General features: G+C 38.3%; 2 protein-coding genes across 3 annotated transcripts in view; one reads left to right on the top strand and one right to left on the bottom strand.

Moving 5' to 3' along the window:
• The window catches only part of samd4a (sterile alpha motif domain containing 4A), a 35,495-nt gene extending 33,529 nt beyond the window's left edge, over positions 1-1,966 (top strand). For both annotated transcript variants that reach the window (XM_081347130.1, XM_081347129.1), the window contains exon 12: positions 1,804-1,966. In XM_081347130.1, the coding sequence (XP_081203256.1) occupies positions 1,804-1,832 (29 nt within the window). In that variant the 3' untranslated portion in view covers positions 1,833-1,966. The remainder of the gene's footprint in view (positions 1-1,803) is intronic.
• A 4,092-nt stretch (positions 1,967-6,058) lies between these two features.
• Positions 6,059-19,034, bottom strand: gch1 (GTP cyclohydrolase 1). The gene is made up of 6 exons (XM_081347159.1): positions 18,546-19,034; positions 14,277-14,386; positions 12,324-12,379; positions 9,061-9,092; positions 8,850-8,934; positions 6,059-8,761 (listed from the first exon to the last, which is right to left on the bottom strand). The coding sequence occupies exons 1-6, from the start codon at positions 18,889-18,891 to the stop codon at positions 8,635-8,637; spliced, it is 756 nt and encodes a 251-aa protein (XP_081203285.1). The 5' UTR covers positions 18,892-19,034; the 3' UTR covers positions 6,059-8,634.
• Positions 19,035-19,433: the final 399 nt, after the last annotated feature.

Here is a 19,433-nt window from a genome sequence, read left to right as displayed (position 1 = left end):
TATTACCCGTAGTGTAGTTCAACATTTTAAGAGTTGGGCACGCAGATATCCTACAATAAACATGTTATCAGAGATTAATTTGTTAATATCTTCAATAAATGACAATGGATTTGAACCTCTGTCATTTGCAATCCACATGAACAATAAATGATATAAGGAAAAGTTAGCAGTTAGAACACTTAACAGTAGTAGTTTAATGACATTGACATATCCACCTTTAAAAAAACCTTAAACTACTTGTCTACTTGTTAAGATGTTGACATGTCCATCTCTGAAAACAGGAAGTACTTATCTAGTAGTTGTTAAGCGGTCTGTCGGTATGTTTTTCGAAGATTTATACACGTCTTGATGTCTGAATCTATACTCTAATACTCATCTTTTGGTGCAAGCTGATGAATAAGAATGTTATTTATACTTCACTTGTTTGTTTACCAATCTGTGTGACAAAAAGTCTCTGATTTAATCCATGAGAATGGAATTTGAGGAAACGGATTGGATCCATGCTGACTACGGGAGTGTCACGAAACCCCACAGGAAAACGTTTCTGTCGGGATCATCCCGTCTGACACTCATTTAAAAGGTCAAAAACCCTTCTGAAGTGCTCTTTTTCCCTTTGAAAATGCTCAAGGGGAAATGTTTTTTTCTTCTCCGCGACATTTAATTGAACTTTTTGAGGTGTTTCTGTGGGCGAAGACGCATCAGACACAACAATCTTGTATAATATTGTGACTATCAGTTCCAGACGGGGAAGGAGCGTTACTTTGTATCCACACGTCGCGGGATCAATGCAGAGAGCATTCCCGTGTGAAGTGGAGGTTTTCTTTACATAAAGAGAGTTTTTTTCTCTCAGAGCTGACACAGAGGCTTTCAGTGCAGTGGGCTCGGCGCTGGACAAGCACAGCTTTGTGTTGGGGGAGTGCAGGGAGACAGACAGGAGAGAGGCAGACAGGCTGAATCAGGGAGACGGGCAGAAGCAGTGGGCAGCGCATGCGGTGAGCTCAGGAATGCCCCGCTCGCTCCACAGCTGCCAACAGAGCCCGTAGTGTTCATGTGGCAACGTACCCCCCCACTCAGGACCAACCAGCTCCTCTGGTCAGCACCCTGCCTGGGAGCTTTGGTGCCCTCATTACGCAGAATGACACTGCTTGCTCTGTGAAACTCTACGGTTGGGAATCCAGTTCATTTTAGATTAAACTGATTCATTGAGTCATTTGAGTCACTCAAAGTGGATTCCCAGAAGTCCTGTGCTTTATATTTTCTTAGTTATATCATTCGTTCAGAAATTGTTACTTTTATTCAACAAGGATGCATCAAATTGATCAAAAGTGACATTCATAATGTCACAAAAGATTTCTATTTCAAATAAATGCTATTGAACTTTCTTTTCATCAAAGAATCCTGAAAAAATGTATCGGTTTTCTCAAAAATATTGTTCTCAACATTGATAATAATAAGACATTTTTCATGAGCAGCAAATCGGCATATTAGAATGATTTCTGAAGGATCATGTGACACTGAAGACTGGAGTAATGATGCTGAAAATTCAGCTTTGCATCACTGGAATAAATAACATTTTCAAATATATTCATATAGAAAACTTGTAATAACATTTCACTGTTTTCACTGTATTTTTCATTAAATAATTGCAGCCTTGGTGAGCATAAAATACTTCTGTTAAAGCATTAAATTTGAATGGAACATGTGATTGAATAAAAGATGTCACATATTTTTGAGTGAATGTTTCCAGAAGTGTTTGTCTTCTGTGATAGTATTCAAAAACTGTGATGTCACATATTTCCATAGATGGCGTCGATCGAACCTCAACCATCTGAGAGAAGAGAAGAGAAAGGGGCGCGCGGGGAGACGGCATGCCTGGCAGCAGGGGAAAGGTCATCAAGAGGTCACGAGCCCCTCTGTCTATAAACCACCTGCTCACCTACCAACCCAATAGCCAATAGGAGAGGTGGGGCGTGGCCTACACAGTGCCATTCACCGTTTACTGAAAGGCTCAACACGAGCAAGTTCTGTCATCACGACTACTTCAGCGTGTTTACATTCGATTCTGGGAGAAAATCACAGCAAAGGGTCTTCGTGAAGGCAGGCCATCAGAGGGGGTCCGTAAAGCAACGGAGACCACTGGAAGCGTTCAGTCTGGGACGTCACAAAATCCAAAACCAACCAGCAGACGAAACCAGATGACGTGTAGTAACAGCTTAGATTTCTGCACCTCTGTGCAGATGCTACAAATATTATGTCACAGTATGTTTACACACAATACTGTCAAGGATATCAAAACAGTAATTGTTCAAATCCGAGGACGGGTGTACAGCTTTAGGTTCCTAAACGGCTTCATAGTTTACAATTGTTTGTATTTACTGTTTTGTTGTTCTAGTTTTCTTTTGTGCCAGCAGGAAAGCTGATTTACAGCACTACAAAGACAGTCAGAGCTACGGATGGTACTCGGAAGAAAGAGAGGGAACGTGCGAGCCGCGATGGGAAAGGAAACAGGAAGTGATGCGGGTGGAAGGGTCTGCGATTCTGACGTGAGGAACAGAGGTCGAGGGAGATCAGGAGGTCAGAGGAGGGGAATATGGGAGAAATGCCAGCAAATGCAAGTAGATGGAAAGGTTGAAGTGGAGCAGGTGAACGTGTAGGTCAGAGGTGCACAGGTCCGGGCAGAATATGCAGAAATATGTTATATTTTGATATAATATATAAATATATATAGCTTTTATTGGTGGTTTAAAACACTAGACTTGGGAGATGTGTACTTCATGAATGATGTTTGTTCAGAGATTTCTACAGATTCTGTATGGGCCTAGAGAGATATATTCACATTTTTACAGATCAGTTTTATGCTTTGAATTCTTTTCTGTAAACACACAGCCGTGGAGTGATTTTTGGGTCATATGGACGTTTTGATATTGCGTCTGTGTATTTGGGATATCACATGCGTGGTACACTTGGTCAGCAGGACATGAGACTGTGGGAGCAACAGGCAGAGATGTATGTCACATTGAAATGTATAAGGAAATAACACTAATGCACCAGTTATTAATACAGAGCGCCGCCTTGTGGTGAAACTGTGCAATAGTTACCAATAAATGAGGCTAGTCTTTTTTTTTATTTCAGCATTGTCTTAATATCAGCCATTAGTTAATCATGCCAGGTATAAAAAGTAGAAAGTTTACAATAAGAAATGAGCTTTTAGTTTTGGACTCTTACAAGTGAAGATCTGATTTTCTGCATGGGAAGGGTCTTTTTTATTGTTGTTGCTTTAACTGTTGTAATCCAGGACATTAAAGGCCCTTTATGAGGGTGTTCAGTGATTGTTAATGTATATTAATTAGAGTTTTTGCTATAATAACTTTGCTCTTCGTGCCGTTGGTGCTGTGAATCCTTGCTGAAACCGTCAAAAGTGAATTTGCAAAAATGTGCAATAGACTCTCATCAGCAACACGGTGTGAATCAAGGGCAGCGGGGGGGGTGGGGGGGTGGGGGGAGAACTGGATTAGCATCGCCCTCCCGCCAAATACCCCCCCCCCCCCCAATTCCCACCCCACAGGACTGTTGTACCCTGTTGTCCGCGTGTTGCCGGCCTGCAACTTGATGCACCTACCCACACCTCAAGTGTTTTATGCTTTTCGGCTCATCCAAAGAAACAGATCATGACAGTAAACAGACAGAGGCACTTTCACATCCATCGAGTGGAGACCCACACGGTTATAAAGCTGCCTAAAAGAGAGAATGTTGACTATGCAGTGTTTCAGCTTCATAGAGACTTGGTGCCTCCAAACTAGAGCTTTTAAAGTGCATGAAATGCCTTAAACAAAATGGTAGCCAGTGTTTTACAAAGCATGTTAGCAAACCATCATGTGGCATCTTGTGCATCTTGTTTATAGAGGTGCATTTGTTCGTGTGTATTAAGCCACTCATCACTGCCATTTGAAAACAATTAGCAGATTCAAATGATTATTTATTCTTTTCTATTATTGATGCAGAGGTTATTGTATTCATTAGATGTATTATTTAAGATACCTTGTGTATTAACTTTTGCTATGGCTGGTAACCATAAGTACATCTCAAATAACAACCTAGTTATTTTTTTGACGTTGTTTTCCCAATTTGCGTTCTTTATCTAAAAAAAAAAAAAACATAGGCTACGTGATAGTCAAAAGACATGTCAGGCTTTTTTCTTTTTTTAAATATTGCTGGTTTCTTTTCTTTTTACTTTCTTGTGAGTATCTCTAAATGCTTCTATTTTGCTAACCCTCCCCAGATGGTGTATTTTAAGGAAAGTGTTATTGTCACGTCGTAAACAAAGAGCCAGTTTTTCTTTCTTTAAAATGTGGTTAAATATTTTTTTTATATAAGAATCGTTTTTTGGTTTTTGCTGTTTTGCAATTTTTCACCGTTATTCTGTTGCTGATTTTCACCTCGGCTGTTACAGTGTTTATATGCGTAGCGTCATTGCGTCGTTGTTTACGAAGAACGCTGCTCGCTCGCGATTGGATAGCGGAGTATGACGCAAGTCTTCATTGTTTGTTTTGGGCGCGTTAGCAAATCAGAACGTATCTAATGCTGATTTTATTTTATTTTTTATTATTATGTTGCATTTATTCTGAAACAAGAGTTTTTTTTTTTTTTTTTTGCTTTACTACGCTCTTTTTTCCCGTTGTTTATTCTGTTTTCGTTATTTTCAAGAGCCGATGTCCTGTATTGACTGCAGGCTGACGTACATATGCGTATATATATAAAATATATATTTTAAAAGATTGTTATGTTTATGAAAAGGTAAAACCAAATAAAAAAAGTGCGAAAACAAACAAAAAAACGATTAAAAAAAAGTAATTTATATTTTAGAGATGCATGCAAGAGGCTGGGAAGTCATATCTAGAATAACAAATGGCAGTGCCTTTTTTTTTTTTCCTTTTTTTTTTTTTTTGTATTCAGACATTTACCCCCAAATGTAAATGATTTTATATGGCTCTGAAATATAGAGATAAGCCAGACGCATTGATGATGGAAACTTCAAATCATACAAAGTCCATACGAGCTGATTCTCGTTTCCGTGAGGCTCAGAAGGAGCGTGCTGGAAGTTCATGGGAATCTGTATGCTTTAGGTACTTCAGTGCTGTTATGAAGTTATGAATTATATCTGTCTGTACAACACGCAGATGTGTATATATTTTTGTCTGTACTTGTGCGAGTGTGACACTGTGTATCCAGGTGAGAAACCGGATTGTCTTGTAATTTTTTTTTGTACATACCCTCTTATAAAATGTTGTGTCATCATCGGAAGGTGTTTGCTCCAACGCTTACCTGTGAGGCGTCGCAGCGCAGCGCAGATTTAAACATCTTTACTGAAATTAACGACTTCAGTCAAGAAAAAAAAGAGGGATTTCGTTAATATCTTTCCCTCTTTGGTTCGTGGCCTTGTGTGTGTTAGTGGGAGACTATACTGCAGGGGTCAGCAACTCCGGTCCTGGAGGGCCACTGTCCTGCAGAGTTTAGCTTCAGCCCTGATAAAAACTCACCTGCCTGTATCTATCTAGTAATCCCGAAAACACTGATTGCCTTGTTCAGGTGTGTTTAATTAGGGTTGGAGCTAAACTCTGCAGGACAGTGGCCCTCCAGGACCGGAGTTGCTGATCCCTGCTATACTGTGTGTATGTGTCCGTGATGTTCTGTCCGCCAACTGAATGTGTATCATTTGGGTCTGTGTTAAATGCTTGACATTTTTGTAATAACCACAGACGAAAAGTATTAAAGAGTAACTTTTGAAAAGGACTTCACGTGTTTCTCTGATTTCAAACAAGCTGTTTTATGCTTTGCTTTGAGCTTGTTTGCTCATATTAAGGGCAGCCCTAACCACGAGTCTGTGAGGAATTTACTGCCTCCTCGATCTCAACCAATCAGAGAGCTCGAGACGGATTGATATTGCCAAGAGGCGGGGCTCTCTGTGACACAAGTCACTCTCGGTCACTCTCAGCTTTATGATATGCAAATGAAAGTGTCACATAGGTGGTCATGCAAACATGTTGAACGATTAGAAAGTGAAATTGGCTATTTTAATACATAGATGAAATAAAAGTCATTCAAAAAAAACAACTTAACTTTGTACAAATCACAAGAAAATTGTCATTATTTCGCATCAAAAAGGAGGGAAAATGATGAAAGATAGGATATTATGCTTAAAGGAAATGAAGCCTTTTCTACATTCATTTTTTTTTCGCGTTTAGTTATTATGCTGTCGTCTCACGATAAGCACACTCTTCCCGTCTCCAGAGTCCAAATTCATTCAAGAAATAGTAATAATAATAAAAATGTTTAAATCACGCTTAATCTTTATTTAACGATAAACGACGTTGCTTTCTGACAACCCCCACACAAAAAACAAGAACATGCTAACATATTTTACATAAGATTTATTATTTTTAAGCTGAAAATGATGATGAACATCAATAGTAAAGTATTTGAAAGACTGAGTCTTTCGTTTAAAGAAGGCCACATGATTAACACTAGTCCTCATGTTCTTAATGTGACATTGAACATCTCGTAGCGTCTTCAGAAGCATCACGACTCCGAACTTCATTCGAACTCATAAATGCAGAACATCACTCAAAGAAATTGTCATAATAAAAAGTCACAGGCAATACATTAGTGTCAGTAAATCCACAGCATCCGTCGTTTTTGAGGTTAATATAATTTTCTACAATGATACATAGTATATAATTGAAATTCTAACAATAATGCTCAAAACACATTACACATACCCAAGGACAGGTAAACATGCATCAGAGTAAATGTACAAAATATGTTCTACAAATGTAGAATCTTAAAATATCTTTTAGTTGGTTTCCATCTTCTTGTTTTTTAAATCATACTTTAATTACAAAGATCACATTTATCAGTACAGGTATGTTCGGTATTTTCCATGAATCCCACAATGTGCAAAATCAGATACTATGTTGACCTCCACTGGACCTTTCACCTTTGGTCTTTTTTTTCCCCCCAAGAAATAAAAAAACAACCTTCAGAGTGTAAACAACATCTATGGCCATACAGACAGGATATTCAAAAGGCTGGACCTGGTTATCACTTCAACACGTAATATCCAACACATCAGACTCAACAGTTGATTCGAAACAGAAAAATAATAGTGTTGCACGAAACCTGAAAATACTAGCAATAATAAACACTTAAAGGGATAGTTCACCCCAAAAATCAAACTTCTATCAGTTTTAAAGGCCTGCACGATATATGGTTTTAGCATTGATATCGTGATGTGTCCATCCGCAACAGGATGTGCGATATGAAGTGTATGGTCGTAGTTGATCCGAGAGATTTCAGTCCACACAACCGCCGCTCAATTCATATGGATTCGTTTTACGATCTCTTTATGAACTTTGAGGCGTCAAAGTTTCGTAGCTTTTCAATAAGAGGGACAGAAATTTCTTTAGCGATTTTTATAGTGACATGAGGGTGAGTAAATGACAACTGACAAGTGATATTTATGTGTTATACTGTTATAAAGATCTCACTGATTTACATTACAACCTATCAGAATCTTTTCTTATTTTTGGTCATATAAAAAATCAGAAACCGCACCAAATTGCAAACTTTTGCTAATTTTTGACAAAAATGTCTGAGTTTCATATTCTTACTATATCATACTATTGTATATGAGCCAATAAAGCCTATTAATATCAAATAGGATGCTCAACATATACAACTTTTATTTTATTTATTTAGATTTCTTTTAGATTTTGTCTAAAAAAAAAAAAAAAAGTAGTACTATTTTTGTACCATTATTTCAATGAGTAAATCACCCTTTTAGGGTGAGTAAAAGAGGATAGAAGTTTTATTTCTGGGTAAACTCTCCCTTTAAGAACTTTGGGTTTGGGCACAAATGCTGACTGATGCACAGGACACGTTATATTAAATATTACATTATAAGACAGCGTAGACATTTTCAGCACATAGTAAAACAACAATAAAACCTGTCTGGGATTATTCATTTTTTAAAAAGTGGTGCTATTGTAATACTATGTCTTTTGGGACATGTACCATTATAATACCATAATAATCTTTACCTTGTCTATTCAAGTACCTTGTAAATATCAAGGAATATGAATTTTGGTAATAATTAAGTACCATGGTGATTTTCATTACCATTACTGTACCGCGGTACCTCGACAGTACTTTTTATATCAGTAAAATTGAGTATTCAGAATGCCACGTCCCTCCCTGTTCAAAAGCGTGAAAATAAAACTGCTTTGTTGTGTATGTCTGGCAACTCAATTGCGTTTAATAGAGCGCAAAAGTGACCCGACCGGAGAGAGATGTAAACACATTTTGGTGCTTGTTAGTTTAGAGAGGTTAAATTGTGCTAATCTAGAACGCAATGCTTCCATGTTACAGCAACAGCCGCAGTCCTGTCAGCAGAGGCTCCCGCAGCTCGACTGACTAAACCTTAATCAATGAAACACACCACACACACACACACACACAGGGGACAGAGATGAGATGGTGTTACCGAGGCGGGTGGGACTCTATGTTACACAGCAGCAGGGCCTCGTCGCTGAGGCGTTTGAGAAGGGGGCTGGACTGAGAGTTTTGGCAGTGCAGAGATCAGCTCCGGATCAGGGTCAGGAACTCGTCCCGTGTCTTGGGGTCCTCGCGGAAAACGCCCAGCATGGTGCTGGTCACAGTCTTGCTGTTCATCTTCTGGACGCCTCGCATAACCATGCACATGTGACTGGAGAACAGAAAGGAGAGAAAATGAATCTTGAGTTCTAGTCAGACAGAGCATTGTAAAATAACGTTGAACTTGAACGTTCACGTACGTGGCTTCAACAACCACTCCGACACCAGCAGGCTTCAAAGCTTCGGTGATGGCCACCGCAATCTGTTTAGTTAGACGCTCTTGAACTGCAATAAGAGAAGCCGACAGATCAGAAGTTTCACAGCTATTAGTGAAACAAACAAGGATTTGGAAGGTGTATGAATAATATTCCATCCTAGAATTGTTTGTTTGGGAGGAAAAAAGAGCTTTACCTTGCAATCTCCTGCTGTATATCTCAACAATCCTGGGGAAAAACAAAAAGCATAAACATAGTTAATAATTAAGCTTAAGTTATACACAATATACCTCAATTTAATGTAATAGTGGTTTGATTACATGAACTTTACTGCTCAGAGATTTCAGTTGTTTGTGGTAATGATATAGGTTAATGAAACAATAACCACTTTTAGAAATCAGAAATGCAACTGTGTGTGTGTGCATGTGTGATTAAGTGTGTGTGTGGTACTGGTAAGAGTTACATGACTGCTGTTGTCATGTCTTCATTAGTGGAGTGTAGTATTACGGTTAGTACATTGTGAGATGGATAAGCCACAGGTATTGGGGTCAAATTGGATCAAGCTTCTCTTTGTCACTCACACATTGTGTCTAATCCTCTTACAGACACTTACACTCTCACTGCTTCAAACACACACACACACACACACACACACACACACACACACACACACACACACGTGCATCTTGATTTCACACACGAACAACATTCCTGAGGCGAAAGAGCCATTAATCTCCTTCACTCGTGCGTATGCTGCTGATTTCACTGAAAAAGCACTGCATTGTGGCACGATAAATTTGCATACTCCTGAAGGGATCCATTAAGACTCGATACTGCACTAGAAAAACATAAATGAACCTGCAATGGGCCCAAAAGAATTTGAACACTTAAGCCATATACCTTATGTGTGAATGGCACTACATAATATAAAAACGTACAATATATTTTAAAGAAGGATAGCAAGTTTCAAATAAATATATATATGTACACACACAAATACATAAATGGGGTGTGGGAAGATGTTTTGGATTGGGGGTGCTGAAAGGTATTGGTAGAAAAGTCTATAGTATTAGTTTATAACGATGTAATTAAACTTGTCAATGCCACAAAGCTTAACGAACATTCTCTGAGAACGGGCTACTGAGGTATTTTTGCAGGCAGTAAACGAGCCTCCTACACTTGTGCCGACCTCCAGAGAGGAGTGCAGCAGAAACCCGCCAGTAGGTGGCGGCAAATCAATGGCTTAATGAGTCGTTGAATCATTCATTCAAATCAATTCGATAAAAAACAGATTCTTTCAGGAAAGAAACGGGGTTGCAAGACGCGTGCAACGGTTCTGATGTGGCTTTGTTTGAAACTATTTTCGTTGAAGGAGCAAAAACAGACAATATGTGTCTAAAATGTAAATGACTTCATATTAACTTATTGTTTAAATGTTCTATAACATCAATATCACATATTCAAAATAATTTTTGGGGAGAAACAGCACTCTTGCTTGTGTGATAGATTATTGCTTAACTACGTTGTTATAAATATGAAAACCGGAAATCTTTATTGCGGTATTTTATATTTTCAGGGGCATTTTTGTTCATTTTGAAGGCATTTTTGCCACAAGGCCTTGTTAATTTCACTCTGGTTTACGTGAATCAAAATCCATGAGGAATAAAATAATAGACTATTCGCATTTTGAGAAGGTAAACTATGTTCAATTAAAAGAGTTTAATTGCGTTTATAAACCTGTCGAAACAGAGCACCCCTGTATATTTTATATACACATACTAGTGTTCAAAAGTTAGGGGTCAGTAAGATATTTTTTATGTTTTTTAAAAAGTCTCTTGCGCTCACCAAGGTGAAAAAATGTTTTCTATTTAAATAAAAAATAATAATTTCTTTTAAAAAATCTTCCTGACCCCACATACAAATTTTAGTTGAAAAAAAAAAACTTTGTTTTTTATTATTTATAATACTTTTCTGATTGTCAAACATTAGTAGTACATATCCAGAGTTAATGTAATAACCTACACTTGTGGTTAGTCTGCTAAGACTGTATTTTGTTATCTAATGCAATGACTGTTGGAAGATGGAAGTGGCTTAAAGGAGAACTCCGGTAAATTTTAACATTGAGCTCATTTTTTTGTAAATTTGGAGTGCTGTCAATACAGAGAACAACGACAAAAATCGGTGTTGCCTACACCGTGTTATCCCTTTTTTTTAAATTTGCACCCTGTTGACTTCAATGGGGCAAGTTTTAAACCTGCTTTTAGCCTCTTAACATCCTTGATGTGTCATTACAAGTGCACAGCTAATGTGAGTGATTCCTTCAGAGTGATCACGAGTGAATCTGACTGCAGTAGATGTGAAAGAAATTAATAAAAATGATGTTATTTCAGCCAGCGGACATACCTGTGTTTACATCCTGTTTTCGGTCGAAGTCCATAGTAATCGATTGTCGAGTTCACGCGTGTGATCATAGGTAACTAAACCTATGCGTGTGAACTCGACAATCGACTACTGATTAACAATTAACATCACTTTTATTAATATCTTTCACATCTACTGCAGTCAGATTCACCCGTGTTCACTCTGAAGGAATCACTCACATTGGCTGTGCACTTGTAATGACACATCAAGGATGTTAAGAGGCTAAAAGCAGATTTAAAACTTGACCATTGAAGTCAACAGGGTGCAAATTTTAAAAAGAGGATAACACGGTGTAGGCAACACCGATTTTTGTCGTTGTTCTCTTTACTGACACCACTCCAAATTTACAAAAAAAATGAGCTCAATGTTAAAATTGACCGGAGTTCTCCTTTAAGAGTCCAAATACTTTTTGAGGCCGATGTTTGAGAAAACACAAACTGAGATGTAAACGGGCAAAAATGAAAAAAATAAAAATAAATTAAAGTAGGAAGTTATGTCCTTTCTTCTCTATTGTGATGTAGTGAAACTGCTTTAGATTTAGAGCGGGGCTTGATTTTGTCCACTGCAAATTAATTGGATGGTTGTGGTTTGCTATTGCTGTGATGTCATGTGAGTGACAGGTTGTCCCGCCCTCATGCCAGTGAACCGATGTAGAGAAGTTATTTTGATTGAAGATTATAAGGGCACTTGAATTTATAAAAATAATAAAGAGCACCGATGAAACATCTGTAATGAACACAGCAGCATTCCATAAAAAAACAAGATTTGTCAATTTGGAATTTGGATTTGGAAACAGGTTTTACATTCATTTTGTGTGAGAAACCTGGGGCCAGTTGCATAAACATACCCGCTAACTCAGTCTCAAGAACTAGTCTGACCAACTAGCAAATAGTTTGGGCTAATCAGTCTTACTTTTCGGATTCAAATGAGAGAGACCAATCTACCAATCGACCAGTCTTGATAGAAAAGAATGTTATGGCTAACTTAAGACTAGTCGAAGCAGTTTATGCAACCAGCCACTGGGAGTATTTGACCTACCGTGCTAATTTACTCAGACCAAGAACCCTCTTGTTTGGAAGGTAACCTATATGCACCTGTGAAAAACACAACACATTAACTGACAACAGAAAGATATAACTACAAAACATGGGAGTATATACACAATTCTTCCAGAACTCGTTTTTTTTTACATGATTACCTGTTTCAAAACTGTATATTGGCACTAGCAAGCTACATGTCACAGAATCAGACGAAAAGTAAAACATGCAGACAGTAAAACAGTGGCTGGAGAGAGCCGTATCTGTACATGTGCATCTTCGCACCCCTCCCCTCCTCTCCGCCATCAAACTGAAATGTCACCAACAATTTGATGAAACGGCCCAGAGAAAGGGCAGCATCAACAGACACGCAAGAATTTTCTCTTTTTTCTCTTCTGATGCGATAATCCTGCGCGTCACTGAAAAACCTCTTGGCCTTCGTTCAGGGCCGGCAAACTCCTCTCGACATCCTCTAAAATGCATCAATCGAACTTTACCAGCGCTTTTTGTAGCGAAATCCACTTTAGACCAACAGGTAAGACGTGTGTCGGCTGTACGGTAGATATGTTTCTAGCCTAAGAGAGCGCACTTGTTGGCCTCGGTGTTCGTGATGGACACTAAGAGTGTAATCATGGAGGACGCTGAAGCGCAAGCAAGAGGGCCAAAAATGAAAGAGAACGGACGCACGCCTCTTCGAAAGAAATTGGCGAGTCATTATCTTGTTGCAGATGCGGAGAGAGAGGCGAGGTAAATAGATGAGAAGGGATAGGGAGCTATCAGCGGGGGACAAAGCGGAAACCACGGCCCTACAACAGCATCTGACAAACAAAATTGCAAGTGGTGGAAAAAAAAAAGCCGTTCAGTGCGCTTGATCAATGGCTCAGTCTATCATCAGTAGCCCATTTGTGGCGTGACAGGATCGACGGCGTCTCTTTTGTCTTAAATGGCAGACACCTGCGGTGCTATGAGCTCGAGGGAGGTACTAAATGTCAAACCTAGAGGATAAAAAGTGGTCATTGTTTTTCAGCGGAACTCAGATCTGATATTGCAGCATGTTCTCGTTACCTGTTTCCAGATTTAATTATAGCTAATTAACTTGGTTATTGGCAGATTACACATCAAGTTTTTTCAGGTGCATCAAAAAAAAAAAAAAAAAAATGTTTCTGCCTTCATGTGGGTGAATCACTCTCTCAAAAAAAAGTCCAGGTCATTTTTCACTCCACAATCACACACACAAGAAAAATTGCATAAAAAATAAAGCCGTTTTTAATGCATTTCTTGTCGTGATTATTAAGCACATTTGCCACCAAATTCAAAGTGAAATAAAAATCAATCTGATTTTTAGTCAGCATAAATTGACTTACAACACTACTTACTTGAGCAACAGTGCTTCACAATATACTTAACAATTTTAATAATATATTAGTATTGATTCCACATTACAGTAATGAGAGTGCTATTTTTGACTTACAATAAGCTTTATGAAAATAATGTCATAATGCAAAAAAATCTATAGTTCCAAACATATAGGCTTAATTTGTTTGCCAAAATATAAATTCTTAATAATAATTTATATAATTCAATCATTTCTATATTTTATTATTTTGAATATGGGGTTGAAAATGACCTGGATATTAAATACATAATGCAAAATAAATAGCAAAAGCAAAAAGTAATAATAATAAAATGAAAATATATATTTTTTATAATATATTAAATAAAAAAAAAAATGACTTTAAGAAATTGATCATAAAATAAACTTTTTATTGAAAAAGATTAAATAAAGACTTTTAATAACCTATCCTAAAAGCCTTATAGGATAGAGGTGTGACAAATTCATTTTTAAAACTACATATTTAATGCAAAAAAAAAGGTGTCTCACAAATATGGTCATATGGGCTGCAGTGCAAGGGTGACATGCTAATGAAGGGAAAAGGGAAATGGTTAGTCTTACCCGGCCAAAAATGGGAACTAAATGGTGTTCACACATGGAAAACATGTCGATATCCTTCACGATCACCATCTCGTCATGGTCTTCATCAAAGATCGCGTCATTCAGGACATCTACAAGAAGGTACAACAACAAATCAAGATGAAGTGAGTGATATGACATCATGAAATCATTATATTTCACCCCATGCGCTCTTCCTGTGTCATTTCTCTTAGCTTCAATCATTGTTCAAACATATCCCATTTTATCTATTGAGAATGCACTGTCTTTTCTTGCGGGGCTTTTTAATTTCCTGGCTGCCTATCTCAGGGAAGGTTTCCGTGGAAACATGGCAAACCGACGGCGAAGCTTCAGGGTTTTGTTGAGATGTGACTCCCATATTTTGTTGCCACTTTTGTGCAGTCACTGTGTGATTGAAAAAGGCAGAAAGCAATCATTTTTCAGGCTGTTTATGACCACAGGACAGGTATGACAGCACTTAAATCTAACAAATATTTTTTACATTTTCTAGAGAGTAAAAAAAGAGCAAAACTCGTGCGTGCAGACTCATCATCATGTTGTGGCTGGTTGTTAGGGTGTCGCAAGGGTGTTATGGGTCTCAAAAGAGTATCTGTGCTATTCGGGTCACTAGATGTGACTAAGTTCCTTTAAATCTAAGCTTCTGGGAATTACTTCACAGATTTCCCAAAAACAGTCAGATCACATAGAAAGCTGCATGATTTGAGGAAACATTATTGTCTGTAGAGGGGAAAAAAGATTTAAAAACTGGTAATGAGCAATAGTAATAATAGTTATGCAACCACCACTGACAAACTGATAGTATCTCTCATAAAAGTGGTTATTTCCATGTCGTTTCATGGTTCCTCGAACTTTTGTTAATATTTAAACTGATTCTGGTCACCACTAACCAGCCTGCTTTACAGAAACCGATCATATACGCATGCAGTGTTGTGTAAATGTTGTAGCTGATCTGAGCATCTCTGCTGAGTTTAACCTGAGGGCAGCAGCTGTTACGAGAGACAACTGTCATCAGTCTCGTCCTAAACAAACAGCCGCTCTCAAATGCACAGGCACAACACATGAAAAGGTCTCACGTATGACGGTGGTGGCACCGAAAAAAAGAACAGGAAATCAAATCAGCATCTCCTCGAAGTCATCTTTCAGCCTCGCTGCCACCGTCACACACACTCAATTAAACACAAACTTGCTTACACACTAAGCAAACATACACTTGAAATACAATAAGTAACCATAGAAACCCATTGAAATTGTGAAGATTTCAACAAGCAGAGCGCTGGTTATGGGTAATGTTACTGCTGTTGAGGGCTTGGCTTGATCTCCATCTCTTAAATAAGAGACAGGCATCCGTCCAGCCAGTGGGGGCAGGGGACAACGCAGCATAATGATGGGTAATGCAGGAAAGAAACCGTACTGAGCTGCGTAAACCGCTGTAATTGGAGCAATATCACTCGTCTCTATGACCTGTAATGGTTTTATGGGACATGGGTCCATAAACTGTAAGGAAACATAATACATAATAATGATGCAATGATAATTCCTTCATTTCACAATCCTTCCTTCCTTTTGTCTGTGACTAATGAGTAGCAGATATGTTTTATTGTAGGGCTGGAACGACGTGTCAACGTAACCGATTGCTTCGATTAAGTCAATTTGAGTGGAATGCGTCGCATGTTCCCCAATGATGGCGGCTCCCGGGCATGCTGAAGATCAGCCGTTTTTCTAAAAATATCGAGCCAGATCTGAAGTGTGGAATTTTTTTTAACAGAGATCGAATCCTATATTTTGTGCTTAATGCGGCTGCATTTATACAGCATTGTTTTGTACGAGTTGCCGTGGGTGCGAGACGCGATTAATCGAAAAAATAATCTTTTAGTTCCAGCCCTGCTTTATTGGCATCTGATATAAATTTAAGTCGCAAAATGGTGCTCAAAACGGATTCAACTATTAATTTCCATCATCAAAATGTTTATAGTAGGCTCAAATGTAGACTACTATCTCGTAATCATCAAATTATTCGATAAATCGGAAAAATAATAGATAGATTAATCGACAGGAAAATGAATCGTTATTTCACGTTCATAAATACAGCTCTTATATGTGTGTAAATACAGCCGCATTAAGCTATTTTATTGCCATCTGATATAAATTTAAGAAGCAAAATGGTGTTCAAAACGGATACAACTATTCATTTTCATTGGCATTGTTATATCTTATGTATTAAAATGTTTAAGTGAAAATATATGTAAACATTGCTGTTTGTTTTTTATATTTATATACAGTATATTTGTGTTTAAATTATTATATTATTATTTTCTTGTGTTAATTTAATGTAAAAAGTTATTTATTTGTATTTGACTGCTTACATTTAACATTTTGAATCTATTTGTCTATGTCTACAATGGCTGTTTGGTCGAAATTATTGAAAAACACTGAGAATGCGATACGTATTGCATATCGACAAATGGCTCAAGTTTTTAGGGATGCACCGATATTAACATTTTTGGTCGATAACGATAACTGATTTCTTGAAAGCCGATAACCGATATATTGGCAGATAAATCTAGATATAATTTTTAAAAGCCTGATTACAAAAACAAAAGTCTCACCATTAAAAGCCATGTCCCAAGCACATAAGTATAATGATAACATTATAAAAATAACATTAAAAATGAACATATATCGGCCGATACCGATATGCTGGCCGATGTATCGCGCATCCCTAATTTCCATAAAAACATTCAAGCACCAACAGCTTCCTTTTCTCAGAGAATTAACTCATGAGTCACCCACAAAAACATGAAAATGCAACACAGCCTCACACAAACCCACTGAGATTGCTAGTTTTCTGCCTCAAAGCTGTCCCAACACTGCAAATGACTTTCTGTTGGAGACTAAAAAAAATACTCCAGAAAAATTCAAGAAGCTGTAGGGGTGGTGCAAACCTTAGCCAATCTCATCGAAGACGAAGACCTTCCGTCACCGTGACATTGCATGTTCTACCATCTATGACCTGTGGACCATGTTCAAGCAATGCATATGTAAGTGTTTTGAGGTCATTGAGGGCAGTCTGCTTTAACAAGGAGTTTTTTGGGGGGTAAAAAAGCAACATTAATATATTCCACATGCATGGGCCCTAAAAATGCTACACAAACCAGGTCCAGATGTGCTGTTTTCTATGTGGGGATGCTATTGGTGTTGAGACGGTGGGCAGCACCCTGGCTCAACCACTTAGACAACAGCCTGAGAGTGACCAGTGAACAAATACACAAGATAAACCTTTGCTTTGAGCTGGAGTACCTGTTGGGCCAGTTGTTTATATTGATGGCACATGGAAGTGTTTGAGGAAATACTTTTAATGAGAAATGCTTGACACTGCTTGAGTCTGTAAAAGATGAATGGTCTGTGGGTTATAAAACTCTCTGCATCATAATTAAGTCAAAGCAAAGCAAAAAAAAAACTATTTTAGGAGGTCGATTTCGTAAGCATTTGTAAAAACATAAGCATGAAGGTCCACCTGAAACCTAACCGTCAGTGAAATGCACGAAATGAGTTTGTACATAGCCACCAATTCCAAAATATGACAAAAACTGCCATGAAATTGTGTTGAAAATACATATACAAATACATGACATGATTTTGAAGAATGTACTGGCTGATGTTTTCCATAAAATCAGTATGATGTCTCAAAAAGTACTCAAACTCACCATAAAAGTGGTCCATATGACTTGTGCATTATATCCCAAGTCTTCTGATGTCATATGATAGTTTTACATGAGTAAGAGACCCAAATTTAAATTAAGTTTTTATTGAAAATCTTCTCAAACATTCTTAACCTCCAGTGTGATGTTAACCATGACCAGATCCACACTGAGTCAGTTCAGACCATTTTTTTAAAACTAAATCAACTGATTCATTAATAAAAATCTGACTCAATGAACTTGGCTACTTGTAAACATTTGTAAAAACAACTTTATACCCCTGTTGTCTCGCTCTGTCTAGTTGGTTTTGAATCCAAGAACGCATATGAACGTTAGTGTAATAAAAAAAGTAAAGTAGCCTACTGAAAAACAGAATGCTAACTTATATGTTGATGTTTTATCGTGTTTATTTCTCTTCGAGAATAGAATAAAACACCCTGACACTTCAGAATATCTCAACTTCAGGAAAAAAAGGTATTGTGCTTAAAAACAAAAGTAAACCACAAAAAGTGTGCACACGGCTTTTCACCTGTCAGTCATTTTCGCAACTCACCAATGATTTTTTCCTGATAGCCCTTGGTGAAGAACTGCATGGCTGTGGCGGCTCTCCACGGAGTTTTGAGCAGCCCCTGTCGCTGCGGGTCTTCCCCGAGACCCCTGAGGATAGTGGTGTAAGCCGCGGCGATGCTCGGCAAGCTCATTTCGTTGTCTTCCAGACTGCGAGTGCGCTCTTCCCGCCAGCTCTCCATCACGCTGGGGGACGACACGGTGCTCGGGTCCCCGGCGGCACCACCGGCGCTCCATCCGGGCATCTTCACCCGGCTGTCAAAGTGTCCATTGACCGCGGCATCTGTTTCATTTTCATTTTGATTCATTTGTTTCTGTTTGGGGCGCTCCATGATTACCTGAAAGTGACAGCTTGGGTTCCTCAAAGTCGGTTTTAATGCTACTTTTAATCTGTCTTTAAAACACTGCTTAAGGTGTAACAGAAAAAAACTTGAGTGAAGTTCAACGGTTATAATACTCTTGTCAAACTCGGTTCTTTTGTAGAAGCAGACGGGGGTTTTATTAACATGAGCTAATCCGTACGCGTTCCTATTGGTCAACAGGAGAGACTGCGTCACGGAGCCCGATTCCTGTTGGCCGAGAGGCGTGCTTGCGTCAGGCCACCTGTATCTAGTAAGAGGATGAGATCTCTTCTACACATTAAAGTGATGTCTTGGAGCAGATCAAACCACCTAAGGGGATTGACTAGACCTTTGGGTGAGGTTGTTCTTATGATTAAAAATAAAATCAGTGTTTTTAAAGTCAAATGCATTAGGCAACCAAGAGGTTGTACTGGTGGCAACATGTCAGTTCAGATCAGTTTCATTTCATGTCAGTCCGGTTGCAAAAGCAAAGTTCAGTGACCACAGATGAACATCAGAAAACCATTCATTTC

This window comes from Scardinius erythrophthalmus, assembly GCF_964197995.2.
Source record: "Scardinius erythrophthalmus genome assembly, chromosome: 19".
In the NCBI taxonomy this organism is placed as follows: domain Eukaryota; kingdom Metazoa; phylum Chordata; class Actinopteri; order Cypriniformes; family Leuciscidae; genus Scardinius; species Scardinius erythrophthalmus.
The sequence above is the reverse complement of the archived record's forward strand: the minus strand, read 5'-3'. Positions and strand labels throughout refer to the sequence as shown.

What these genes read in the sequence shown, in the direction of transcription:
- gch1 (XM_081347159.1), bottom strand. Translation starts at nt 18,891, where the DNA reads ATGGAGCGCCCCAAACAGAAACAAATGAATCAAAATGAAAATGAAACA. An exon ending in TAGTTCCCATTTTTGGCCGG is followed by an intron (nt 12,380 to 14,276) that starts GTAAGACTAACC and finishes TGTTTTTCACAG; the next exon opens with GTGCATATAGGTTACCTTCC. An exon ending in GGAGTGGTTGTTGAAGCCAC is followed by an intron (nt 8,762 to 8,849) that starts GTACGTGAACGT and finishes TCTGTTCTCCAG; the next exon opens with TCACATGTGCATGGTTATGC.